General features: G+C 40.1%; 1 protein-coding gene across 2 annotated transcripts; it reads left to right on the forward strand.

Moving 5' to 3' along the window:
* Positions 1-547: 547 nt before the first annotated feature.
* LOC137294880 (protein CEBPZOS-like) lies at positions 548-6,145 on the forward strand. 2 transcript variants are annotated; one of them, XM_067826024.1, is made up of 4 exons: positions 548-689; positions 2,247-2,380; positions 3,416-3,460; positions 4,584-6,145. In XM_067826024.1, exons 1-4 carry the CDS (start codon positions 661-663, stop codon positions 4,667-4,669), a joined length of 294 nt encoding a protein of 97 aa, XP_067682125.1. In that variant the 5' UTR covers positions 548-660; the 3' UTR covers positions 4,670-6,145. The 2 variants fall into 2 exon arrangements, with proteins under 2 accessions (XP_067682125.1, XP_067682126.1); XM_067826025.1 differs by having other exon boundaries at positions 579-683.
* Positions 6,146-20,466: the final 14,321 nt, after the last annotated feature.

The following is a 20,466-nucleotide window of genomic DNA, read 5'->3' on the forward strand; positions in this document are numbered from 1 at the left end:
TTAACCAACATGTACATCTCAAAGATGTCTGTATGTCTTGTCTATGAAAACAGATTAGGTGTTGAAAACTGCACTGTATCACACTATTTTTTAAAACTAAAACAGTAGAAACAAAACAAAATACAGCTAGTAAAGAACATGGAACATGTAGAAAAGAATGTTAGCGGATTCTGATAAGTGAAGGTATACAGACCATCCCTCAAATCAGTAAATTTTGAATTCCCACACAATTCTTCATAATATTCCATACCCGACTAATATAAATAAAAAAAAAACTTTTCGTAATTTCTTTGAGTCTTCTCTGCAGACGATGTGACATTCGTTGCATCAGTACTGGCTCAGTAGGGCACATTTTTATAATCTATAATAAGACAACCCTCTATGTGTTTCTGCCTATAGTTACTCTCACATCACACTGGTTTTCGATCACAATAAGTTCGTTTTCTTTTTCAATGAAATCTTTCTTTTATAAACGACCCCTACAGCAACAATAAATGTCACTGCTACACAACATTGGAGTTATGCCCCCTTAACCATCCCTGGGCTTGTTTCGAGAGTATTCTAGTCGGCCTGTAGGTGAATCATAACTTGTTGATTGCTTGATTTAAATTGGCAGTCTCATTGCAGCGTGCGACATCGGTAGATCTGAGAGATTTACATATGGGGGCGGAAGTTTCAAGCAGGTTGAAGTAATGTCATCACACCCCAACCAATAGCACCAGTTACTGTTTTGTTCCACCACTAACTAACACTACGTCTACGACTTATGTGTATCGGTAACAGCAGGGCTTACATACGTTATTCCAGACAGAGGACTTTGACCCCACAAGGTCAAGGGGTATACAGTGAACAAAATCTGTGCACACCTGTGAAAATGTCAAGCAGAGTTTCCAAGTTTCAAAGTATATTTTCAATAAATGTTCAAGTGTAATGGTTCATTGTGTTAAATGATGCTCATCAAACTATTGGTGTGTTAACTGGACATGTGAAGAAATGTTGCTTCAAATGTTACTTAAGGTGCAGTCAATGTTATGATGTTAGATGATGATTTTAAGGTTGCTTCGCCCACTTTGTGCTGAGGAGGTTGGGGGGCATCAGTTTTGTGTACATGTTCTTGGTGGGGTCAGCAAGTTTTACATTGTATATTAAAAAATTGTACCTGAAAAGTATGTTAAGAGGGGACATGCTTCTCCATAAAAATCATCATAACTCCCCGTAGCTATAAATTCAGAGATGCCAACCACTCTGATTTTGGAGGAGGTACTCCGATTTTCAAACACAAAATCTACTCTCCCATTTGTCTGTAAAAAACTCAGATTTTGAGAAAATACAAATATGTTTATAAATTTAGAATGTTTTAAAGAATTTCAGTAAATAGCTGTTTGAATATGTTCATTTGAGTTAAGTATTATCTGGTTAAGTATGCCCAGAATTGCTTATTTCCAGCAGACTAAATCTATTTTTGTAGGGGTGGCCCCCCAAGACACCCACCATCAAAAGGGTCCCAATCACCCTCTCACACTCACCCCCAACTTGCACCTTCCGGGGCTCGACAATTGCTTTCGGCAAGGCATGACTCCCCTTTTCTTTGATGTTGAAACAGTGTCCACATGTTCATAGACAAACTGCTTGAGAATTGATCACATTGTCTAATGGGTGGTGACAAGCACTGGTGTTCAACATGGTCAAGATGGCAGTATGGGTGATAAGGCTTGGTGTATCATATTACCTGATTTTGATGCCATCTCTACATTTGGCCTAGGAGTATAGATTCAGGGTTGGCATGTCTGTAAATTACAAATGGACCCTAAATGCTCAGCCAAATGTGTCAAGGTGACATTTTCCACCCAGCAGTATTTCTCTTGCATCATAGGCTATAACCTTCATTCATCAGTTCTACAAACTGCTTTCATGACATCCTAAATATAGTACCAAGTTCCAGCAGTGTGCAGAAATATGTAAATCTGAGAAATATATGGCATTTAGTATTAGTTACTAAATGTTTTTATTGCAGGTATGCTGTCTTATGTTTACATATTGATTCCCTCATATCTGGAGTGCGCACGCTTATCGCAGAAAATTTACGTCCGTCATGCATAACATCTCGTGCATTATGTCACCAGTCTAAGGGTAATTCTTAACGCATCACTTCGCGTCAGCCATTCAAGGCATACTCATACCTTATACTATTTAATGATCTCTTTTGCAAATATATGATGGACTGACAATAGAAATGGTCATTTCAGGAAAACCATGAAAAAAATTCCGAAGAGAAAACCCTGGGGTGGACTGGTTGGTGGAATCAAGATCTTCCTCGGTGCTGAGTTGGCATTTTTTGCAGTGTCATTGTACTATTGGCGCAAGATGAACTCTTCTCAAGGTATACATGATATAGCCTTGTTTAAATAAATAAATAAATAAATAAATAAATAAATAAATAAATAAATAAATAAATAAATAAATAAATAAATAAATGCAGTAATATTATATTATAAAGGGCACTTTTTAAATTTCCATTTTTAAATTAGACTTTAACTTCATTGTGAATGATAGCTGTAATAAAAAATGCATAACTATCATGCTGAAACTATTAAGGATGTAGCTACCATGGAGTTTCACTATCTTTATAAAAAGAAACAGGTAGGAGGCATCATCTTAAAAGCAAAACCAGCACAGGTATTGCAGATGATGGTTTTAGTTGGCCGGGGGTTAGAGATATCAGCTAAGATGTTATAATCCTTCAAGGGAATTTAGCTGGGGAAACACTGGGCGTATCATAACAGTTTACAACCAATATCCAGTCATGTCAATCTCCAAATGGTCGTGGCTTTAAAATCTACAGGCCCTGAATGAAATCTGCAAGTCAAACCAGTAAAAACAAAATAGATTACATTGTACACAATTTCACACTGTTTCTACAAAATTATGCATTTTTTATTTGAGTTTTTATTTGTTAGACTGGTGTTGACATTCCTATGCCAAAGTGTAAGTTATCATAACGTGATGGATCATTGATGATTCCTGAATGTTATGAAAGTAAATAGGGTGAAACATTCCAGTTGAAAAATAATTGACAGATAATTTACTGAAGGCCATAAGGGCCCGCACATATTTAAAACTGCCAGCCCAACATAATAACAACTGGCTCTGGGCCACTGGGCCAGCAAATGTTTCGAATGCTGCTACTCACCCACTACTCAAACTGGATTTCAGTTCCCATGTATGAAAAATATTGCAAGGCTCATTCTCGGTGTCTCCTTTGGTTAAAAGCAGTGTAACACTAGCTTAGCATGTGACACCCACAGTATTTAACCCATCTATACAATATCTTGTGTTTTGTATCAGTGAATTTCTCAGACACTGTCATCCAGTTCACATGGCAAGGTCAAAAACTGAAATATCTGTGTTGTTTTAGATTTCAGGTACACTGTCCATCAGAAGTATCCCTTCTTGCTAAATGGTAAGCCTGGAAGATAGTAGTTAGAATAGATATTGAGTAGTTTGTGCTTGTTGTAAGATGTGACAAGCAGAATTGGAGGGTCAGTCTCCCTGACTTGGCTGGCACATGTCATCATATTGTAGCTACTTAGATCAATGTTCATGGTGTCAGTCACTGGATTGTCTGGTCCAGAATGAATTATCTACAGATCTCTGCCACAAAGGTGAAATATTTCTGACTGCAGATGAAAACTAAACTCACTAACTCTACTCGATGAATGTGAGGTTAAAAAAACAAGCAAACAAGCAAACCTGCACTGAGTGAGTGAGTAACACTACAGGTGTTTCACAACTGCTTCTAAGTAAGCGAATTAGACAAATAGTATGGTTGCAAAATGAGCACAAATGAAAACACTCCATGACTAATCAGTTGACTTTACAGTGAAGGTTGTCATACAAAACATGATGTGCTACCCCTTTTATTTTAGACATGCACATTCCTCTACTGACCAATGACCTTCTGATGACATATCTATGATTTGAATGGTCATAATATTCTGAAACATTGATGCCTGGAATCTTTACCTACTGCTTAACAAGTAGTAGATGCGCCAGGGCACTGAATGTGTTTGTGATGAGCAGGCAGGGCAAGTATTCTGGACGAATACACTTGGTTGCTACAGGTAGATAGGCGATTAAACATGTGCTATACATGCTGGCCGTATCGTGGAATCAATACCGCTACTGTTTAACACTTGTCTCGTAGAGCTATTTAGTTCAGCAATAGACCATCATGACATGATTCACACATGGAAATTAAACTTTCAATATTTAGATGACAACCTGTTTCCCTCGTTTCAAATGGAATGTTCTGGAGGGTGTTCTCATATATGCAAAATGGTGTCATATGTCAGGTCGTGGCTCATCTAATACTTGTCACACAGTAAGCCATCTGAAAAAAACATTTTTGTCACACCAAAGATCTGTGTTCAATTCCCCACATGGGTACAATGTGTGAAGCCCATTTCTGATACCCCCAGCCATAAGTTTGTTGGACTATTGCTAAAAGCCCACTCACTTGTTTCTATAAGAATATACATGCATATTTTCAGACACTAAGCCTTAGTTTAACATATCTGTTACAGGGTACTATGAAATGGGTGAACGGTTTGGGAGTCTGAACACAAGGAAAGAAGACTACCAGACGTGGGGATTACCACTGGAGAAGTAGAGAGAATATTGCCCTTCAACATATTACAGAATTGGTGAATATACAAAAGGAAAAAAGGACATTTGTCAGGAACAGGGAAGGTATATTTGTATTACTACAGGAAAAGTAGTGAGTCAGTATCGTCCTTCAACCCATGACAGAACTGGTGGATATGCAGAAGGGGAAAAAAGACTATTTATCATGAATGGTGGAGGTATTACAACTGGAGAAAAAGCAATTCAGTATCATCCTTGAACTTAGAACTGATTTACACTTTTAAAAAGGAAGAATCATCTTTGAAGAACTGCGGGATTGTCACTAGTGAAGTAGCAGTTTATGATGAGTTTAGTGTCAAGGTACTTGCAGTGGTAGTGTTTCAGGTGCATTACAGTATGAAGAAATATGGTGACATATCCCCAGTAGGTTTTATGGCCGACTGTGCAGAGTTGAATCCCTGTGATATACCTTATGATCATGCCCATACTATGATCATTTCTTGTTTATCAGTCTAACACCAACAATGGGGTGTGGAGAGTGGTGTGCCTTGGGCAAGCCAGGAACCAAGGACTATGGGTATGAATCCCAGTTTGAGCTGTTTCTGAGTTTGGCTCTACAATGCCCATGTTCATGATGTTGAATTGATCTTCAGTAACCCATGCTTGTCATAAGAGGCGACTAACAGGACCGGGGGGTCAGGCACTGACTTGGTGGGCACATGTCATCATATCCCAAATGCATAAAGTAATGCTTATGATGTTAAGCACAGGATTGTCTTGTCCGGACCAAAAGTTTTAGAAACCAACACCCTATTGCTGGAATATTTGCTGAAACTAAACTCACTCACTCAACAGAGTGATAAACATTTGAGACCTGCAGCAGTCCATCTCTTCTTCCTGGAATACTGTTCAAAACAGTATTAAAACTCACTCACTCACTCACTCACTCACTCACTCACTCACTCACTCACTCACTCACTCACTCACTCACTCACTCACTCACTCACTTGTAGTAAATATCAAAGAGCCGTATCACATTGGGCTTTTATTCCCCATCACCCTGTGCTATGGCTGAGGTGCTAGATGGCTCTAAAATCTAATGAAAAATGTACAAAACTTGGAGTGTGATAGCGACCTGATGGTTGAAAGTATGCTGTGGAGATAAAATACAGACTCAGTGAGTTTGTTCTCTGAAAGCTGTGTGTTTGTGTGAAGTGATTAGTGTGAAGAAATAAAATAACTTTCTCTCTGTTCTTTATTTACTATTTAAGTATTTTCACAATCGCGGTGATAAATCTCCACTTGTTTACTGTATATATTATACAAAGTATACCCTGGAGATTATCAAGGATTCCTATCCATTGCACTCACTTTGTATATACCTTATTGTATCTGTACAAGAAGTTGTGAATCCCCTTATTTCATTTGGTTCATTGGAAGCATCTGTGTGGTGTGTATTGGCACACAAATGTAATTTTCAGAATAAAAAACATGTCTGTTATTTTCACTCTCAAACTCGTAAGAGGCGACTAAAGGGATCAGGTGGTCAGGCTCGCTGACTTGTTTGACACATGTCATTGGTTCCCAATTGCGCAGATCGATGCTCATGTTGTTGATCACTGGATTGTCTGGTCCAGACTCGATTATTTACAGACCGCCGCCATATAGCTGTAATATTGCTGAGTGCGGCGTAAAACTAAACTCACTCACTCACTCACTCTCAAACAAACCTGTCAAATGGAAGCAAGAATACATTTCAAATGGACACTTAATCACTATATATGATTAAGTGTGTTTGTTGGTAAATATAACATACATTTGGTTATTGTATCCTGTAGTTATGAGGTGTGGTGGGGTAGCCAAGTGGTCAAAGCGTTTGCTAATCATGCCAAAGACCCAGGTGTGATTCGCCTATTTGTGAAGCCCATTTTGGGTGTGCCCCACGGTGATATTGCTGAAATATTGCTAAAAGCTGCATGAAAATAAACTCACTCACTCAGTAGTTCAGAAGCATGTTAGTAAAACACACATATACCGAGGGAAAGAAATAAGGGATTGCATGAAAGCACCTGTGATCCATTCTTTTTTGTAGTGTTTTTCACAAGCTATGTGATACAAAGCTCGTGAAGAAACCTGGACAAAAATAAAGGAACATTTGTCCTTTCATGTGATCCCTTAATTTTTTCTGCCAGTATATATTTGAAGCATCTATTTTCATGTGTAGGAATAAGTGCAGTCTACATCAATACAGATACCAAAAGGAATGTTATTAAATATTGCACTTATAATCCTCAAGAGAATTATTTATCATTATTACATAAGGCAGGACCAATTCTATTTCTTCTTTCGTGGATTTTTCATCCTCGCGAAGCCTTAAGGCCGGAGGGGAAGAACTAAAAATCTCCTGTCAAAGAAAAAACCTTCATGAGTTTTTCAAAGGTATTGTTTTTCAAGTTTTTTCTTTGTCTTATGTAGTGGAAGTCACGCTCCCGTATATGTTAGCATTAGGATTATATTTTTCGAGCCTTGTGAAAAATATTTTTCAAAATTTGTTTCTATTTTTCTTCTTATTCTTCAAAGATACAACTGGCAGATTCGTAAGACTAAAACTGGTCTGTCCTACATATCAAAAACATTATGAGAGAAATATTGTTAAAAAAAATATTGTATCAGATGCTGCCCACCCGCTTTGGAATTGAATTGAATTAAATTTAAAACCATTTAAAACTTTTTATTTTTCAGAAAATTAACTATGTTTAGTGTTTGAATAACTCTTAATGTTCTTAACTGTACGGGCGGTGGCCTAACGGATGTATGGTCCAAGGGAGATAACTGCGACGGTACTAAAGTTGCTCTAGTCTGCGCTGTCCATGATGAGGTAAATGGTACGCGAAATAGTGATTATCATCAGCATAAGACATGCGTGTTAAATCTCATGAATATGTTAGGAACTAATTTTGGTAATGTAAGATAATTTGTTGATTTGATTTTTATTGTTATAATTACGTTTAGTTACATTTATCAAAACTGTATATATGCCGATTTGACATTGCACAAAATCACACCCAGGACCTTTGCAGACGACAGATTATGACCTCTTGGTTCACATCCGATTTTCAAACGGTCATGAAGTGGTCACTTCATTTCACAGAGTGAGCGGGGTTTTATGCCGCTTTTAGCAATATCCTCCCAATATCACGACTGGGGACACCAGAAATGGGCTTCACACAATGTATCCATGTGAGTTTTCGAACCCGGATCTCTGGCTTAACAAGCGAACGCTTGCACCACTAGGCTATCCGCCGCACCTCTTTTGAGAGAAACGGTTATGATCTGAAATAGGAATACACTGCCAAATAAATCATATCGTTGGTAACGCCAGTCGCGGCACGGATTTTGGAAAGTAACTATCATAGTCATATTTCAGGAAATTTACATTATTCATTTATTTTAGAATGTTTTGTAATGTATGGCTGTTAAGAAATGGAAACAACATGAGCACTTTCAACAGTACGAAATATCAGATTATATGTTGATGGAAATGTTCAATGGATCGGAAATATCAACCGACGTCTACACTAATAGCTGTGGAATACGTGATATATAAAAACTCGGTTTCAAATTCAAACAAGAATGTAACGACTGTACAATGAGGGCCTCAGATTTCAAAAGGCTGAGGGTTTATCTCTTAGTAATCCGCCATGTTTACTGGTAAGTAAAAATGGAGGGGTGGGGTGGGGTGGGATGTTGGTTTATTTTAGGTTTTAGGTTGTGTTTTTGGTTTGTTTTGTTTGGGTTTGGGGTTTTGTTTTGAGTTTTGTTATTTCTTTTCTTTCTTCTTTTCTTTCTTTTTTCTTTGTTTTGTTTCTGTGTGTGTGTGTTTTTGTGTGTTTTTTTGTTTGTTTGTTTTTGCTTTTTTTACGAATAAATCCTCGTATCTCGTTGGGTATTCTTTGCGTTACGCGGTGCGATGGGGTAGTCTAGTGGTTAAAGCGTCACGCCGAAGACCCGAGTTCGATTCCCACATGGCCCTGGCGTCCCTCGCGGAGTGTTGCTGGAATCTTGCTAAAGCCAACCTTCCCCACTCACTCTGTGTTACGCATTGGTATTTTGCGGGAGTATTTTCAGAAAACACGTTCCAAATGCTCTCCCTACAGAATAACTTCGCACACTCCAGGCAGACTATTGTTCAGGTGAAACATTGTTTGATTGGCATTCTAGACGTTGGCCAGTCAGTCAGAGAGTGAGTGAGTGAGTTTAGTTTTACGCCGCATTCAGAAATATTCCAGCTATATGGCGGCGATCTGTAAATAATCGAGTCTGGACCAGACAATCCAGTGATCAACAGCATAAGCATCGATCTGCGCAACTGGGAACCGATGGCATGTGTCAACCAAGTCAGCGAGCCTGACCACCCGATCTCGTTAGTCGCCTCTTACGACAAGCATAGTCACCTTTTATGGCAAGCATGGGTTGCTGAAGGCCTATTCTACCCTAGCTTGGACCTTCACGGGCCTCAGTCGTTTCGATTATTGCATAGACTGACTATTCGGCGACAACAGTATAAGAAATCGCTCAATGCAGTAAGCAATATGTTGTGATGATCCGTAAATACTGAAATTATTTTCAGATGCCACTAACAGCGCATAGGCCAATCACTTCTTGATTTTCTCAACAAATGAAGCACTGTGACGTCATATGGCTTTGAACAGTTGACCGATCAGCATGGAGCATAGCTAAAATACCAAGACAGAAGAATTGGACAGTTGTACCCATGATATTTTTATGCTTGTTCCGTTTTTATATTATTTTGTGTATGAGTATATGTATGAGTTTTTGTACGAAACGAGAGCATGTGAAATACTTGAATATGAAAACGAGTTAAATCTGGATATCACGTACGCAAGGGCAACAATTTCTGGTCATGTTTTTTTTTGTTGTTTTTCGGAAAGGTTTTGAGCTTTCCTTTGATCGTAATCCTTTTAGTCTGGTCAAGACTGATAAGACTTCCGTCTTAAATTATCACTATAACTGCGAAATGGCGTCAATATTGACCTCGCATTCACTTCAGTTCCTGTATGACGTCACTGCGACGTCACATCCCAGTAAGATTCTAATACCGTAAACAATACCGTACCGATGACGTAAACAACACTGTTGTGCGTGAACTGTTATTTGCAGTGCATATTTATGGAATAACCCACTAGGTACGAGCTATTAAGGATTATGCGTCACAGGTGACATTAATTCTTTAAGTTCCGATCGTTAAAGACATTTGCGATATTTATAAATTTCGGCAATTCCAAATACCGTGGGTAATATTTGGTGAATCGTGTGTTGTCAACCTTTGAAAGTGAACTTGACGCAAGGAAGAACTGTCATTACCTTTGTGAAGTCATAAATATCATACGTACCTCGTGGGGATTCTATATGACAAGATATGTAGCACGTGTCGGGGTACAGACATGGGCGACCAGTTCTTCCTGCAGAGTTATACCCCTTTGCCCCGATCCACAAGGTGTTCGTAACATTACGACCTGTCATAACTTAATAGTTTATCATAGGCTTACGAATGGCGTAGCGCTACGAATGCATTGTGGATTGGAGCCCGGGGTCCCGAACTACAAAGGGTTCATACCATTACGACCTATCGTAACTCTTTTCACAGGCTTACGAATGACGTTGCGATACCAACACTCTAAGGATCGAGGCCCCGAAACCTACTTTTGTGGGTTTTAATCACGGTTTCCCCAAATCATGTATTGGAATATCAGCTCAATCAATACCTTTGCTCACATGCTCGGGGAAATGTATGAGACATGAGATTTGGGTTTTTCGGATCGTGCAAAGAGTGTCGTACGGCACTACGTTTTCAGGGTTTGGGATACAGTGATAGTTCGATAACCATATTCGGAACGCGATGGTCTTGTATGAGTCAACATTGCCTTGAAACCTCTCGTATAAAAGATAAGTCCTTATCTTAAACGTGAAATGTTGATGAGATAACTTTCATAACTGTTTGTGGATGAGCGAACACCCCCTAGCACTTTTTCTATTATCTCAGTTCTTTATTGTGCTCGATCAACTATTAGGTATCTTTAAGTTTTTTGTGTGAATTTATGAAGAGCTGACTGTGTAGCATAGCATAATCACAAAGACGGAGATTCACCATATAAAGGTGCATATACTGAACAACAAAAGAATCGCATGTTTCGAAAAAACGAAAACTCACAAAAGTAAGCGTTCATGTTTATGTTTTCAATTTAAAAACTTGACTAAAGCCAGACTTGCGTTTCTTTTTCTGTATACATATGTTTGGGATAAGAGTGGACGCAAATAGACAAACATTTTATATCAACACATTAATCGAGTCTGGAGCTGGCAATCCAGTGGTGGGCGACCTGGCTAAAGCGCCAGGCGAGTGATCCCGCGAGGTGGAGGGGTCGGGATCGAGGCCACCTGTGACCGGATGTAAAAACCTTGGAGTCAACTTTGTGTGCAGACTCTTTCCGTGTTGTCATAACCCCGAGTGTACAGTACACAACCCTGTCCACGTAAAAGAACCCACGAATCCGCTGGTAGATGACCAGATGGTGGCCGTATGAATACGTGCATACAACTAGTTGCGGGTACAGCAACGTGTAGTAAACTTGGACAGAGTACTGTGACCATGTGTCCCAGTCCACCCAACTGTGAATGGGTACCTCGGTAGGATGAGACAGCTACAAATACCTCCGTGCACCTAGAGGCAGCAAAAGTTGTATACTCCCCAGGGAGCGGAGACTGATAATACGATGGGCCGTTATATTAACATCCAATGATCGAGGGGAATATTTGTCAGCGCCTTGAGCAAGCACTAGTTGCCTGGATATGAGCGCTATATAAATATCCTATAACATACATAATATAATCAAACATATACAATGCGACATAAACATGTTCACGATATAATTATATATATGCATTATATAATTATAGATACTGGATATCTCCATATCTTGAACATCCGGTGAACATCCGGTTAGAATTGATCTTCAGTAACACGTGTTGTAAGAGATGACTAACGTGACCGGGTTGTCAGGTTCGCTGATTTGGTTGACGCATGTCATCGTATCCCGGCCACCATATAGCTGGAATAGGGCTGAGTGTGGCGTAAAACTAAATTTACCCAAACTCACACCAATACTTTCAGACCCACACCATTTATAATCAACATTCTTTCACATAATCTAAAACATCTTGTCTTACAGCCTTCTCCAGACCCTCACCGTGGTACGGCAAGGAAAGAGCATTTCGCTTACCAGAGACTGACCCTAACCTATATGAAAGAGGTTTAGATTGTTACGGTAGAAAGCGAAGTGTCACAAATGAGATCCCTTCATCAATGTGCATGGAACCCTAATGGAACACTTTAAAGGGGATCTTCCTTAGATATGGATCCAAGCCACTTCATCAATGTGTTCTCAGTGGGCTCGCTTGCACAGGAGATGACTCTATTAGCTGTCAAGAGGTCGAACCGCTGCCTTCGTACAATTAAGATTGAAGAAGTATTTTATGACTGGATAACTAATTTTTATTTCATAACCAGCTATTTTTTATGCTTGATTGGCATTTTAGACGATGTTATTTGATGACCATTTTCTGGGTTTCATCTTCCTTTTCACGGGCAAAATTTACAGTTACTGTTCATGAGGTTTTTCCTGATGATTGGACCAGAACAAGGCCTGCAACGTTGTATCAAAGAACATAAAGATAAACTCAGAAAATGCTCTATGTTTATACAAACGTAATAAGAAACTTAAAGAGGTGCCAGAAGTTCATATCTGAATAGACACCCCCTTCGTTACGTTTGTGGCAGTATGTTAAACAACCTGGCAATATATAAATATGATTAACATTTTATTAAGACATAATCTTGCAGGATTTAAAGATGTATTATAACTTAAGGAGTCGGAAAGAGTGATATATTTACAAACTGATCCCATGAAAATGCACTAGCAAGTCAGGACAGTGACTGTTGAGATTTACTGGCTTGACTGGATTTATACCACCCACGCGCTAGCGGTCTACAGACTATTTAGCACACTGTGTGTTTGACTAGATGTACCTAGAAATGTTGTGCCTTGTGGGGTTTTTGGATCAAATGTCAGATGACTATTCCACCCCTAGCCCACACTGCAATGCAAAAGTCCTATATACAGTATGGTTCAAAATTATTGAGAATAGCTAAAGCATTTCATATTATTAAACGAGAACAAATCAGATAAAATTGAATGTATTGTGAAAGTGAACTGACCTTTTCATGTTGTGTAGGTAACAATTTAATATTTTATCAAGTCTCCTTGAGCTTCACGGCACAGTCTAAGACGGGTAGGCATACTTCCTATCAGAGAGGTTAGTGTCTCGTGAGTTATGCTGTCCCAGTATCGGACCACTTCTCTCTTCATGTCTTCAATTTTTGTCAACCCCTTTTGATTCACACATTCCTTCATCATCCCCCAAATGTTCTCAATGGGATTTAAGTCAGGACTATATGCAGGAAATGGTAATGCAGTCACATTTTTCTCCTGAAACCACTGCTTGGCATGTTTTGCGGTGTGTTTAGGATCATTATCTTGCTGCAAAATCCAGTCATTTCCATAAAACACATGCGCACTTGGAAGGAGAAAATTATCTAATATGTTAGTGTAGCGTTGACTTGTCAGATTTCCCTCAAACACACACAGCGGGGTCGTTCCTAATAAGGATATCCCTCCCCATACATGAAACTTTGGGCTGTATTTAGGTCGTCGATACAACGGTGCTGACGCAGACTTTGTCCATATTTTCACATTATTGGGATATACCCATATTGAGCTTTCATCAGTAAAAATCACATTTTCCCAGTCAAAGTTTTCATGTACCAAACACCACTCAACACACCTGTCTTTATGTTCTTGTTTCATGAGAGGAGAAGGAATTCCAGTCTTTTTCTCCCATTCAAGATCAATCAAATTTCTTCTAACTGTAGATATTGATACAACTGTTGATCCCCTTTCTATCATTTCATACCTGATGTTGGAGATGCTTGCCCTTTGCTTTTTAGACGCTAAAATTCCCAGCCGGACGCGATCTGAGAAGTCCAATTTTCTGGGTCTCCCTGCTCCTTTCTGGTGCCCAAAATCCTTTCCCTCTTTAAAATTCTTCCTAATCCTATACACAGTAGAAAGAGGAGTTCCTGTTCTCTCTGCCAATGTATTTACATCATCAATTCCTTGATTACACAACTCAAAAATCAACCTTCTTTTATCTTCAGCAGACATTGTTGACAGTGCTGAGGAAAATGACGTCTGCTACAAATTCAGGGGAGGTGACTCTAATTGTACTATACTCAGTAGGCCAAGATGAGTTACCTCCCTTATACCATTACTTAGTTTTAAGTATCAGTGAATCAGTTGTGGTGTTAGGATAGCTCAAAGTAAGAAGAAAAATTCTCAATAATTATGAACCAGACTATATGTATAAAGCAATCTAGAATCCTTCTGGTCTAGTGCACAGTTTCAAGACAAGGCGTCTGTCCATCCATGGAGCTGCTACTTTGCTTCTTCGTGAGGAATTTCTGAGGTAGTGGAATATATGGTGAAATAGGAAACTGAACGGACAAATCGACGCTCGTTTATCTCCCGCTCGTCACCAGCACATCACGTATTCTCTCGCTCATTCCTCGCGTTCGTGACGTCACAGCTCTTCCTGGACAAGGTCCGTCTTCTAACCTACCAGGATTAGACTCTTCTTGATATACTTACATTGTCACTTCACGTTCCTAAAGGTTGGGCATTTCCCACAGGCCAAAGACTTGTTTATTCATTAAATTGTGGAATTGGCTCATCAACATATTTCTTATGTCACGCTCTTACGACAAAACTGATAAATCTTACACCCAACTGGGTCCATGTGAAAAATAAAACATTAATTCAGTTAATTCATACAAATAGGTCTGAACACATGGTGTTCAATGACATTTCTGAGAAGTGAATTAGGAAATATGATTTGGCTTCAAGGGGTTTTAGAAACAGGCTAGAAGCTGCGGTCCTTGGATGTAAAGGTATTTTATCTCTCTCGGGGACTTTAGCTCTTCTCATGTAAAAACATCACTGATTATTATTGTCTTTTGACAGTTTGATATTCTCGCAATACCCTCGAACAAAGAACAAAAGAATTCCCTAAGTCCAAAAATACAAACAATTGCATTACTGTAATGTGTACTTTCCTTGCCGCTTCTAAAGCGTCCCATAATGTAATTTCTCACACTCGCATTTACGCTAATGTCATATATTGCCTCGCGTGGCGGAAAATCCCGATCGTTGATGAACGTCAAACGACTGTCGCCAAATTTCCGATTTGCTTTGTAATCTCCGCGAAGCGTTCATCTAAACGGATGTAATATTACTGGGATCATGGCTGGGGCGATATCTCGGACAAAACGTCGGACTTGGCCAAGTGGCAGTAATCGCCAAGAAAGGGGACTTCCAGCCCGTGTCGGCAATTCCAACCTGAAGCAATTGTTCCGTGAAGGCTGGCGCGCGTGACGCCTTTGTGGCATGAAGTGCTCGCTTGTGTCATTTTGTCTCACGTTACCCGACGTTATTTGTCACGAGTCACGAGGGCGTGACGGAGACGGGGTTGGGGGGTAGGACCCCACCCCCAGTGATAGATCACGGCATAGCTTCGCGCATACCTCTTAACACTAACCCAACAAATCATTATCTCATGCAGTTTTTAAAGGGGTGTTTGAATGAACCTATTAGGACACATCCACCGGCTCTAGTTGCGATGGCCATTCCTTTAAGGGCGGGCAGGTGTCCGTCTACCCATAGTACCAATAACTACAACCAACCCCCCCACCCCCACGCCCCCTCCAAATACCTTTCTCTCCTACCCCACCTCATCATTTTTTTTCTTCCGTCCGGCTGGGGCAGATGTGGACATCGTCTTCTCAATTATTTTCCTCTTTTTCACTTTTATTTCGGTTAAATGATCAGTGTGACGTGAAAACCCCTTGATGTCCAAAGAACCAAGTGACCGGTCACTCTTCAAACAGGGGTGGGTGGGCAGCTGGAGACTTAGGGAGGTCATTAATATATTACTGGCTGGGGAAAGGTAATAAAACACAATGGTGAATGTTAGGTAGGGCAACGAATGAAGTGGACAGCAATGTTCTGTAAGCGATGTTTTCATGTTATAATTTAATGTTTTCATAAAGGTAGGACTAATAAATGTGGAGATGATCCGCTAATCCCCAAATATTACACATGCTGAGGCTGGTGAAAGCTGTTGTGGACGCGTGAATAAAAACTTTACCCAATAACCTCAATGATGTCTCGTCCTCCATAGGCAATGAAAACAAAAAAATGATCAATGTCTGTGGGAGTGCTATAGAACCTTCCACTTTGATGCACTGTTCATCTTACCAACATGGCAGCTACACTGCGCACCTGTTACCGGGTCCCCATTAAGGTTGTTTTGGTTTCATTCGCAGTTTATGTATTTGGGAATCGTAACCAAATCTTCAGTGTGACTTAGAATGAAACCCCCAAACCCCTTAATATTAGGAGGCCTGTTCTTCGTGTATCCTTTGGCCATACTAAAGGTAAGAGCAGTGTAAAATTTCACTCACTCACTCGTCCATGAGAATGTTTATGCACAGGACGAGGACAATCCCCAACCCCAACCCCAACCCCAACCCCAACCCCAACCCCAAAGAAAGAGGATGACAATACCGTTCAGAGCGGCGTAGAACAGCTGTCAACCAATAATTGTTTTATTATACACAAAATACTGGAATAGTATGAACCTAATAAAGTAAGTTTTACGTTCATGCCCAGTATTTGATTAGATTAAAATAAAGCAGAAATGTATATCTTGGACTAAATCATCTAGTGTTCGATTTGGACCTTTTACCCCCAAGAAGGTAGTTCCGATGTTCCATCAACTGAGTTTATAGCGAAACTGTCCCACTTAAAGTCACTTCGGTGGTTTCTGTTAATTGTACTTGAATTAAGAAACATTTCGTAGATCATTTTGCCGGAATACAATAATGTATATAGACTTTAACAACCCAGTCGAGTGTACCGTATTCCCCTGTAAATGACGTTTTCCTTTGTGAATACTGGTCATCTGGTTCAAAATGGTGTCCTGAAATAAAAAACTGACCAGTCCAACGGTTGACAAACTGATGTGATATGGTCTAGTGATCGTCTTTCTATCCCAAGTAGGTCACTGACACGGAACGCCAAGATGGCAGATAGGCCAAACTTCCTCCAATTAGACGATTTCTGTATTGGGGACAAAGCTTTGAGGTGGACAACGTAAGATTAGGAGTGGAAAAGACTGACCAATATGACCGAGATGAATACCCCCCGTGGCATCCAGATGTACGTCGTCATGCGTCAAGGTGACTCCGGGGTCAAGCTTCACATCCATTCTGACCTCATCATTCAAAAGGCTTCTTACTCTTTTTGTAACTATTCCTCGTCCCTGTTTAGGCCTATGTATGCTTAACTGATTGGACCATTTCTGATTCGGTAGTGAAAACTATTTCATTTTCAAAAGAAGGAATGTGTAAATCTTAGAAGTGGAACGTTTTAGTGAACCATCAATGCTATTTTCGTGAACATTTACTTCAGGTTGAGATACATCAACACCTATCAGCACCTTTAGGATTTACACCCATCTTAATTCCATCAACGTTGATACAACAGAGAAGAAGCCATTAATGACATTAGCTAATCTCCAACGCAATTTATCATAAGATTATGGGTTTGGGTAATCTGCCGCCGTTTTAATCTGTAATGGGAAACAACAAACACAATGTCTTCTGAATTAAGTAAATTTTACTGAAACCTATTAATGTTTTTATTAGGTATTTACTCAACATGTCTAGTGTAGCAGGTGTATGCAATCCAGATATTAATCTTCCTTTGTGGCCCTCGGATAATGTGCTTACGGAATCCTGTAAGAGGATTGTGTCGTTAAGTGCTGTTTAGTCACGCGTGGTAGCTGCACGCTCCTTGCAGCGATAGACCGATACCTACAAATTTACAAGTATAATCATTGGTGTGGGAAGTTTAAGAAAATTATTGAAGCACCCTGTAAATACCTTTCACCGCCGATGGATTCTTGTTCTAGAAGAATATCTTTGTTGTCAACTGGAGAAGTGGATAACACGGCTGTTCGTTTGAACATGCTTTCCTTCCAAATACACGTCATACGAATATTGTAATAGTTGATACAACATAATCACAATTTTAGGTTAGGTTGTAATAATGATAAACAATGATGATAAACAAATGTTGTTTGGTTGATTAGTTTAACTGTTGTTCACAGTGTACATGCAACTCCATAACAACCCCTAGCCATAAATTATGTACGGTCCTTAGACAGCCGTAACTCATATAGTTCTCAGACCCAGGACAGACATAACCGTTCGGTGTCTTTGTGTCACAGGGGCCCTGAAGAGGTGGCTAAATTGACCCGGTGGTCAAGGCCGGTAATTTGGCCCATTGCTTGCCATCGGGACCCGACTGATCGTTTCTTATAATATCAATAATGGATCCACTCTAGATGATTTATAAGCATTATATTCATATATTGCATTGTGTGGCTATTCCGCTGACACCCTCAGATGCGAAATGAAATTTTCTACACCTTTTCTAAGTCAGCGGGTAGACCCAGTAACGCGGGGCAATAGATCTTGCATCATTCCTTTCCAGAACTTATAAAATCCCACGTCATAAGTAATATGGGGAGATTTTAAATATCAATCATCATGATCGATTCATCTTCTTCATCATCCTCAGGTGCAAGTATTATCTACTTGAATAATCGATGTTTAAATGAGCCGATATAAAAATATTACAAGAGTAGTGAGTCCCACAGTTCCTGCACCATATTCATGTCCCTTCTTCCTTGGTGTGCGTGTTGTGCAAACCTTCAGAATGAAGCAAGTCTAGATTTTCCCTTAGATTCGTGTTCTGAGTCTCCGATCTGACTGTAGCTCTTTTTCATTTTAGATGTAGTTGTTACTGTATATATTTTCAGGGATTAGAGAGGGGGGGGGGAGAGAGAGGGAGGACACAAGTGACATCTCATATGGCCTACTTCTTACCTCTCACGCCTTGTGTCACTAGTGACTCATTGTCAAGGGGAAGATGACAATGTACAAGGTGGTGATGATATGAAGCCTATGTAAGATCAAAGCACACTCATCAAACACACACAGCATAAAGACGTTAAACTTTAGGGCTGGACAGAGAATAATGAATTCGACTGAAGCAGGGGAAATGTATGAAAATTCAACAATCATTTTATTGTCTGTGATGCTCGTATGGGTATACCTCCCCCCGCCCTCTCCCACACACTTCCTCTCCGCCCACCTCTCCAACACGTGTGTGACGACGGCCCTGTGTCTAAACTTCGTCGCGAGTTCTGAAATAAATAAATACAAATAACACTACAAACATGTCAAGAGGTAAGTCCAACCCTCCTGCAAGATCAGCAAACAGGTGTATGCTCCTCGCGGTGCTGGATTCAGTACAGGTGCACTCGGAATACCAGACCCACTACAGAAATGGGCTTCACACTTTGTGCTTATGTGGGCAATCGAACCCAGGTCTTTGGTGTGACGACCACCAGGAGTGAGGCAATGGCATTGTCCGCGACAGGGTTCAAATTGGCTTCCGAGACAAAGGAAAGCACACTCTAGAAAACTAACCTTGACAAAAATATTGCAGACGGTTATTCAACCGTTTCTAGGCTGGAAACAGTCTCCGAAGCACTAGCAACATAGGTCAGGTTGGTTGTTGTTTAACGCCGCACTTAACAATATTCCAGCTCTACGCTGGCAGTCGGTAAATAATTGAGTCTGAACCAGGCAAACCAGTGATCAACAGCATGAACACTGATCAATGCATCTGGGATACAATGATGTGTGTTAACGAAATCGGCGAGCCTGACCGCTTAATTCCATCAGTGGCTTCATACGACCAGCATAGTCGCCTCTAACGACAAGCATGGGTTTCTGAAGATCAATTCTCACCCGGATCTTCACGGGCCACATAACAACGATATCCTTGACGAATACATAACAATCAATAATCAGTTCTTGTTTGCTCACCTTTTTGCCACTTTCAGACAGAGGTATATAGATTCTTTTGCCTTGCAGTTTATGAAGTAATGAACCGTGTGGGCAAAGGCGTATTCAACATGCAGGGATTACGGTATGACAAACTGTCCTGGGTCCTTATCAACAAAACGTTCGTAGCGCTACGCCATTCGTAAGCAGTGTTTGCTCGTGACTCTGAAATGTCCTAAGGACCCAGAAACATTAAAAGTTTGTAGGTCCTGACCGGAATTCGTAGACTCTGTGTTTTAGCTACAATATATGTAATTCCCAACAAACAAAACTGTGACAATCAACAAAACACTGTCGGCTAAAAAGACTGGCAGAAAACAAAAACTGTGGGTCCGAGTGGTTTTCAGTTGGCTCGGGCCCAAGCGGCATGCGTTCATTTCGAACTTTGTTCGATAAACTAAAGCTGTGACAAAAGAATTCCTAACATTACGACCTGTCGTAAATCTATAATCTACCAAAAGCATACGAATGTCGTTGCGCTAAGAACGTTTTGTGGGTATACCAGGTACCTCCAACGCTGTATTATTCAATACCGCACTGACGTGACAAAGTCGGCTAATTGCACCGAACAGATTAGTCTTTCGTTTTTGAAACACAGTGCTAATGAGTGTGCAGGGAATAGGGGCTCTATCAGCAGTGTTGAATTTTTT

Source organism: Haliotis asinina, chromosome 8 (assembly GCF_037392515.1).
Source record: "Haliotis asinina isolate JCU_RB_2024 chromosome 8, JCU_Hal_asi_v2, whole genome shotgun sequence".
Classification (NCBI taxonomy): Eukaryota; Metazoa; Mollusca; class Gastropoda; order Lepetellida; family Haliotidae; genus Haliotis; species Haliotis asinina.

Coding starts and splice junctions, on each gene's coding strand:
- LOC137294880 (XM_067826024.1), top strand. CDS start 661: ATGGGGGCGGAAGTTTCAAGCAGGTTGAA. Junction 690..2,246: donor GAAGTTTCAAGCAGGTTGAA/GTAATGTCATCA, acceptor TGGTCATTTCAG/GAAAACCATGAAAAAAATTC. Junction 3,461..4,583: donor GTATCCCTTCTTGCTAAATG/GTAAGCCTGGAA, acceptor TATCTGTTACAG/GGTACTATGAAATGGGTGAA.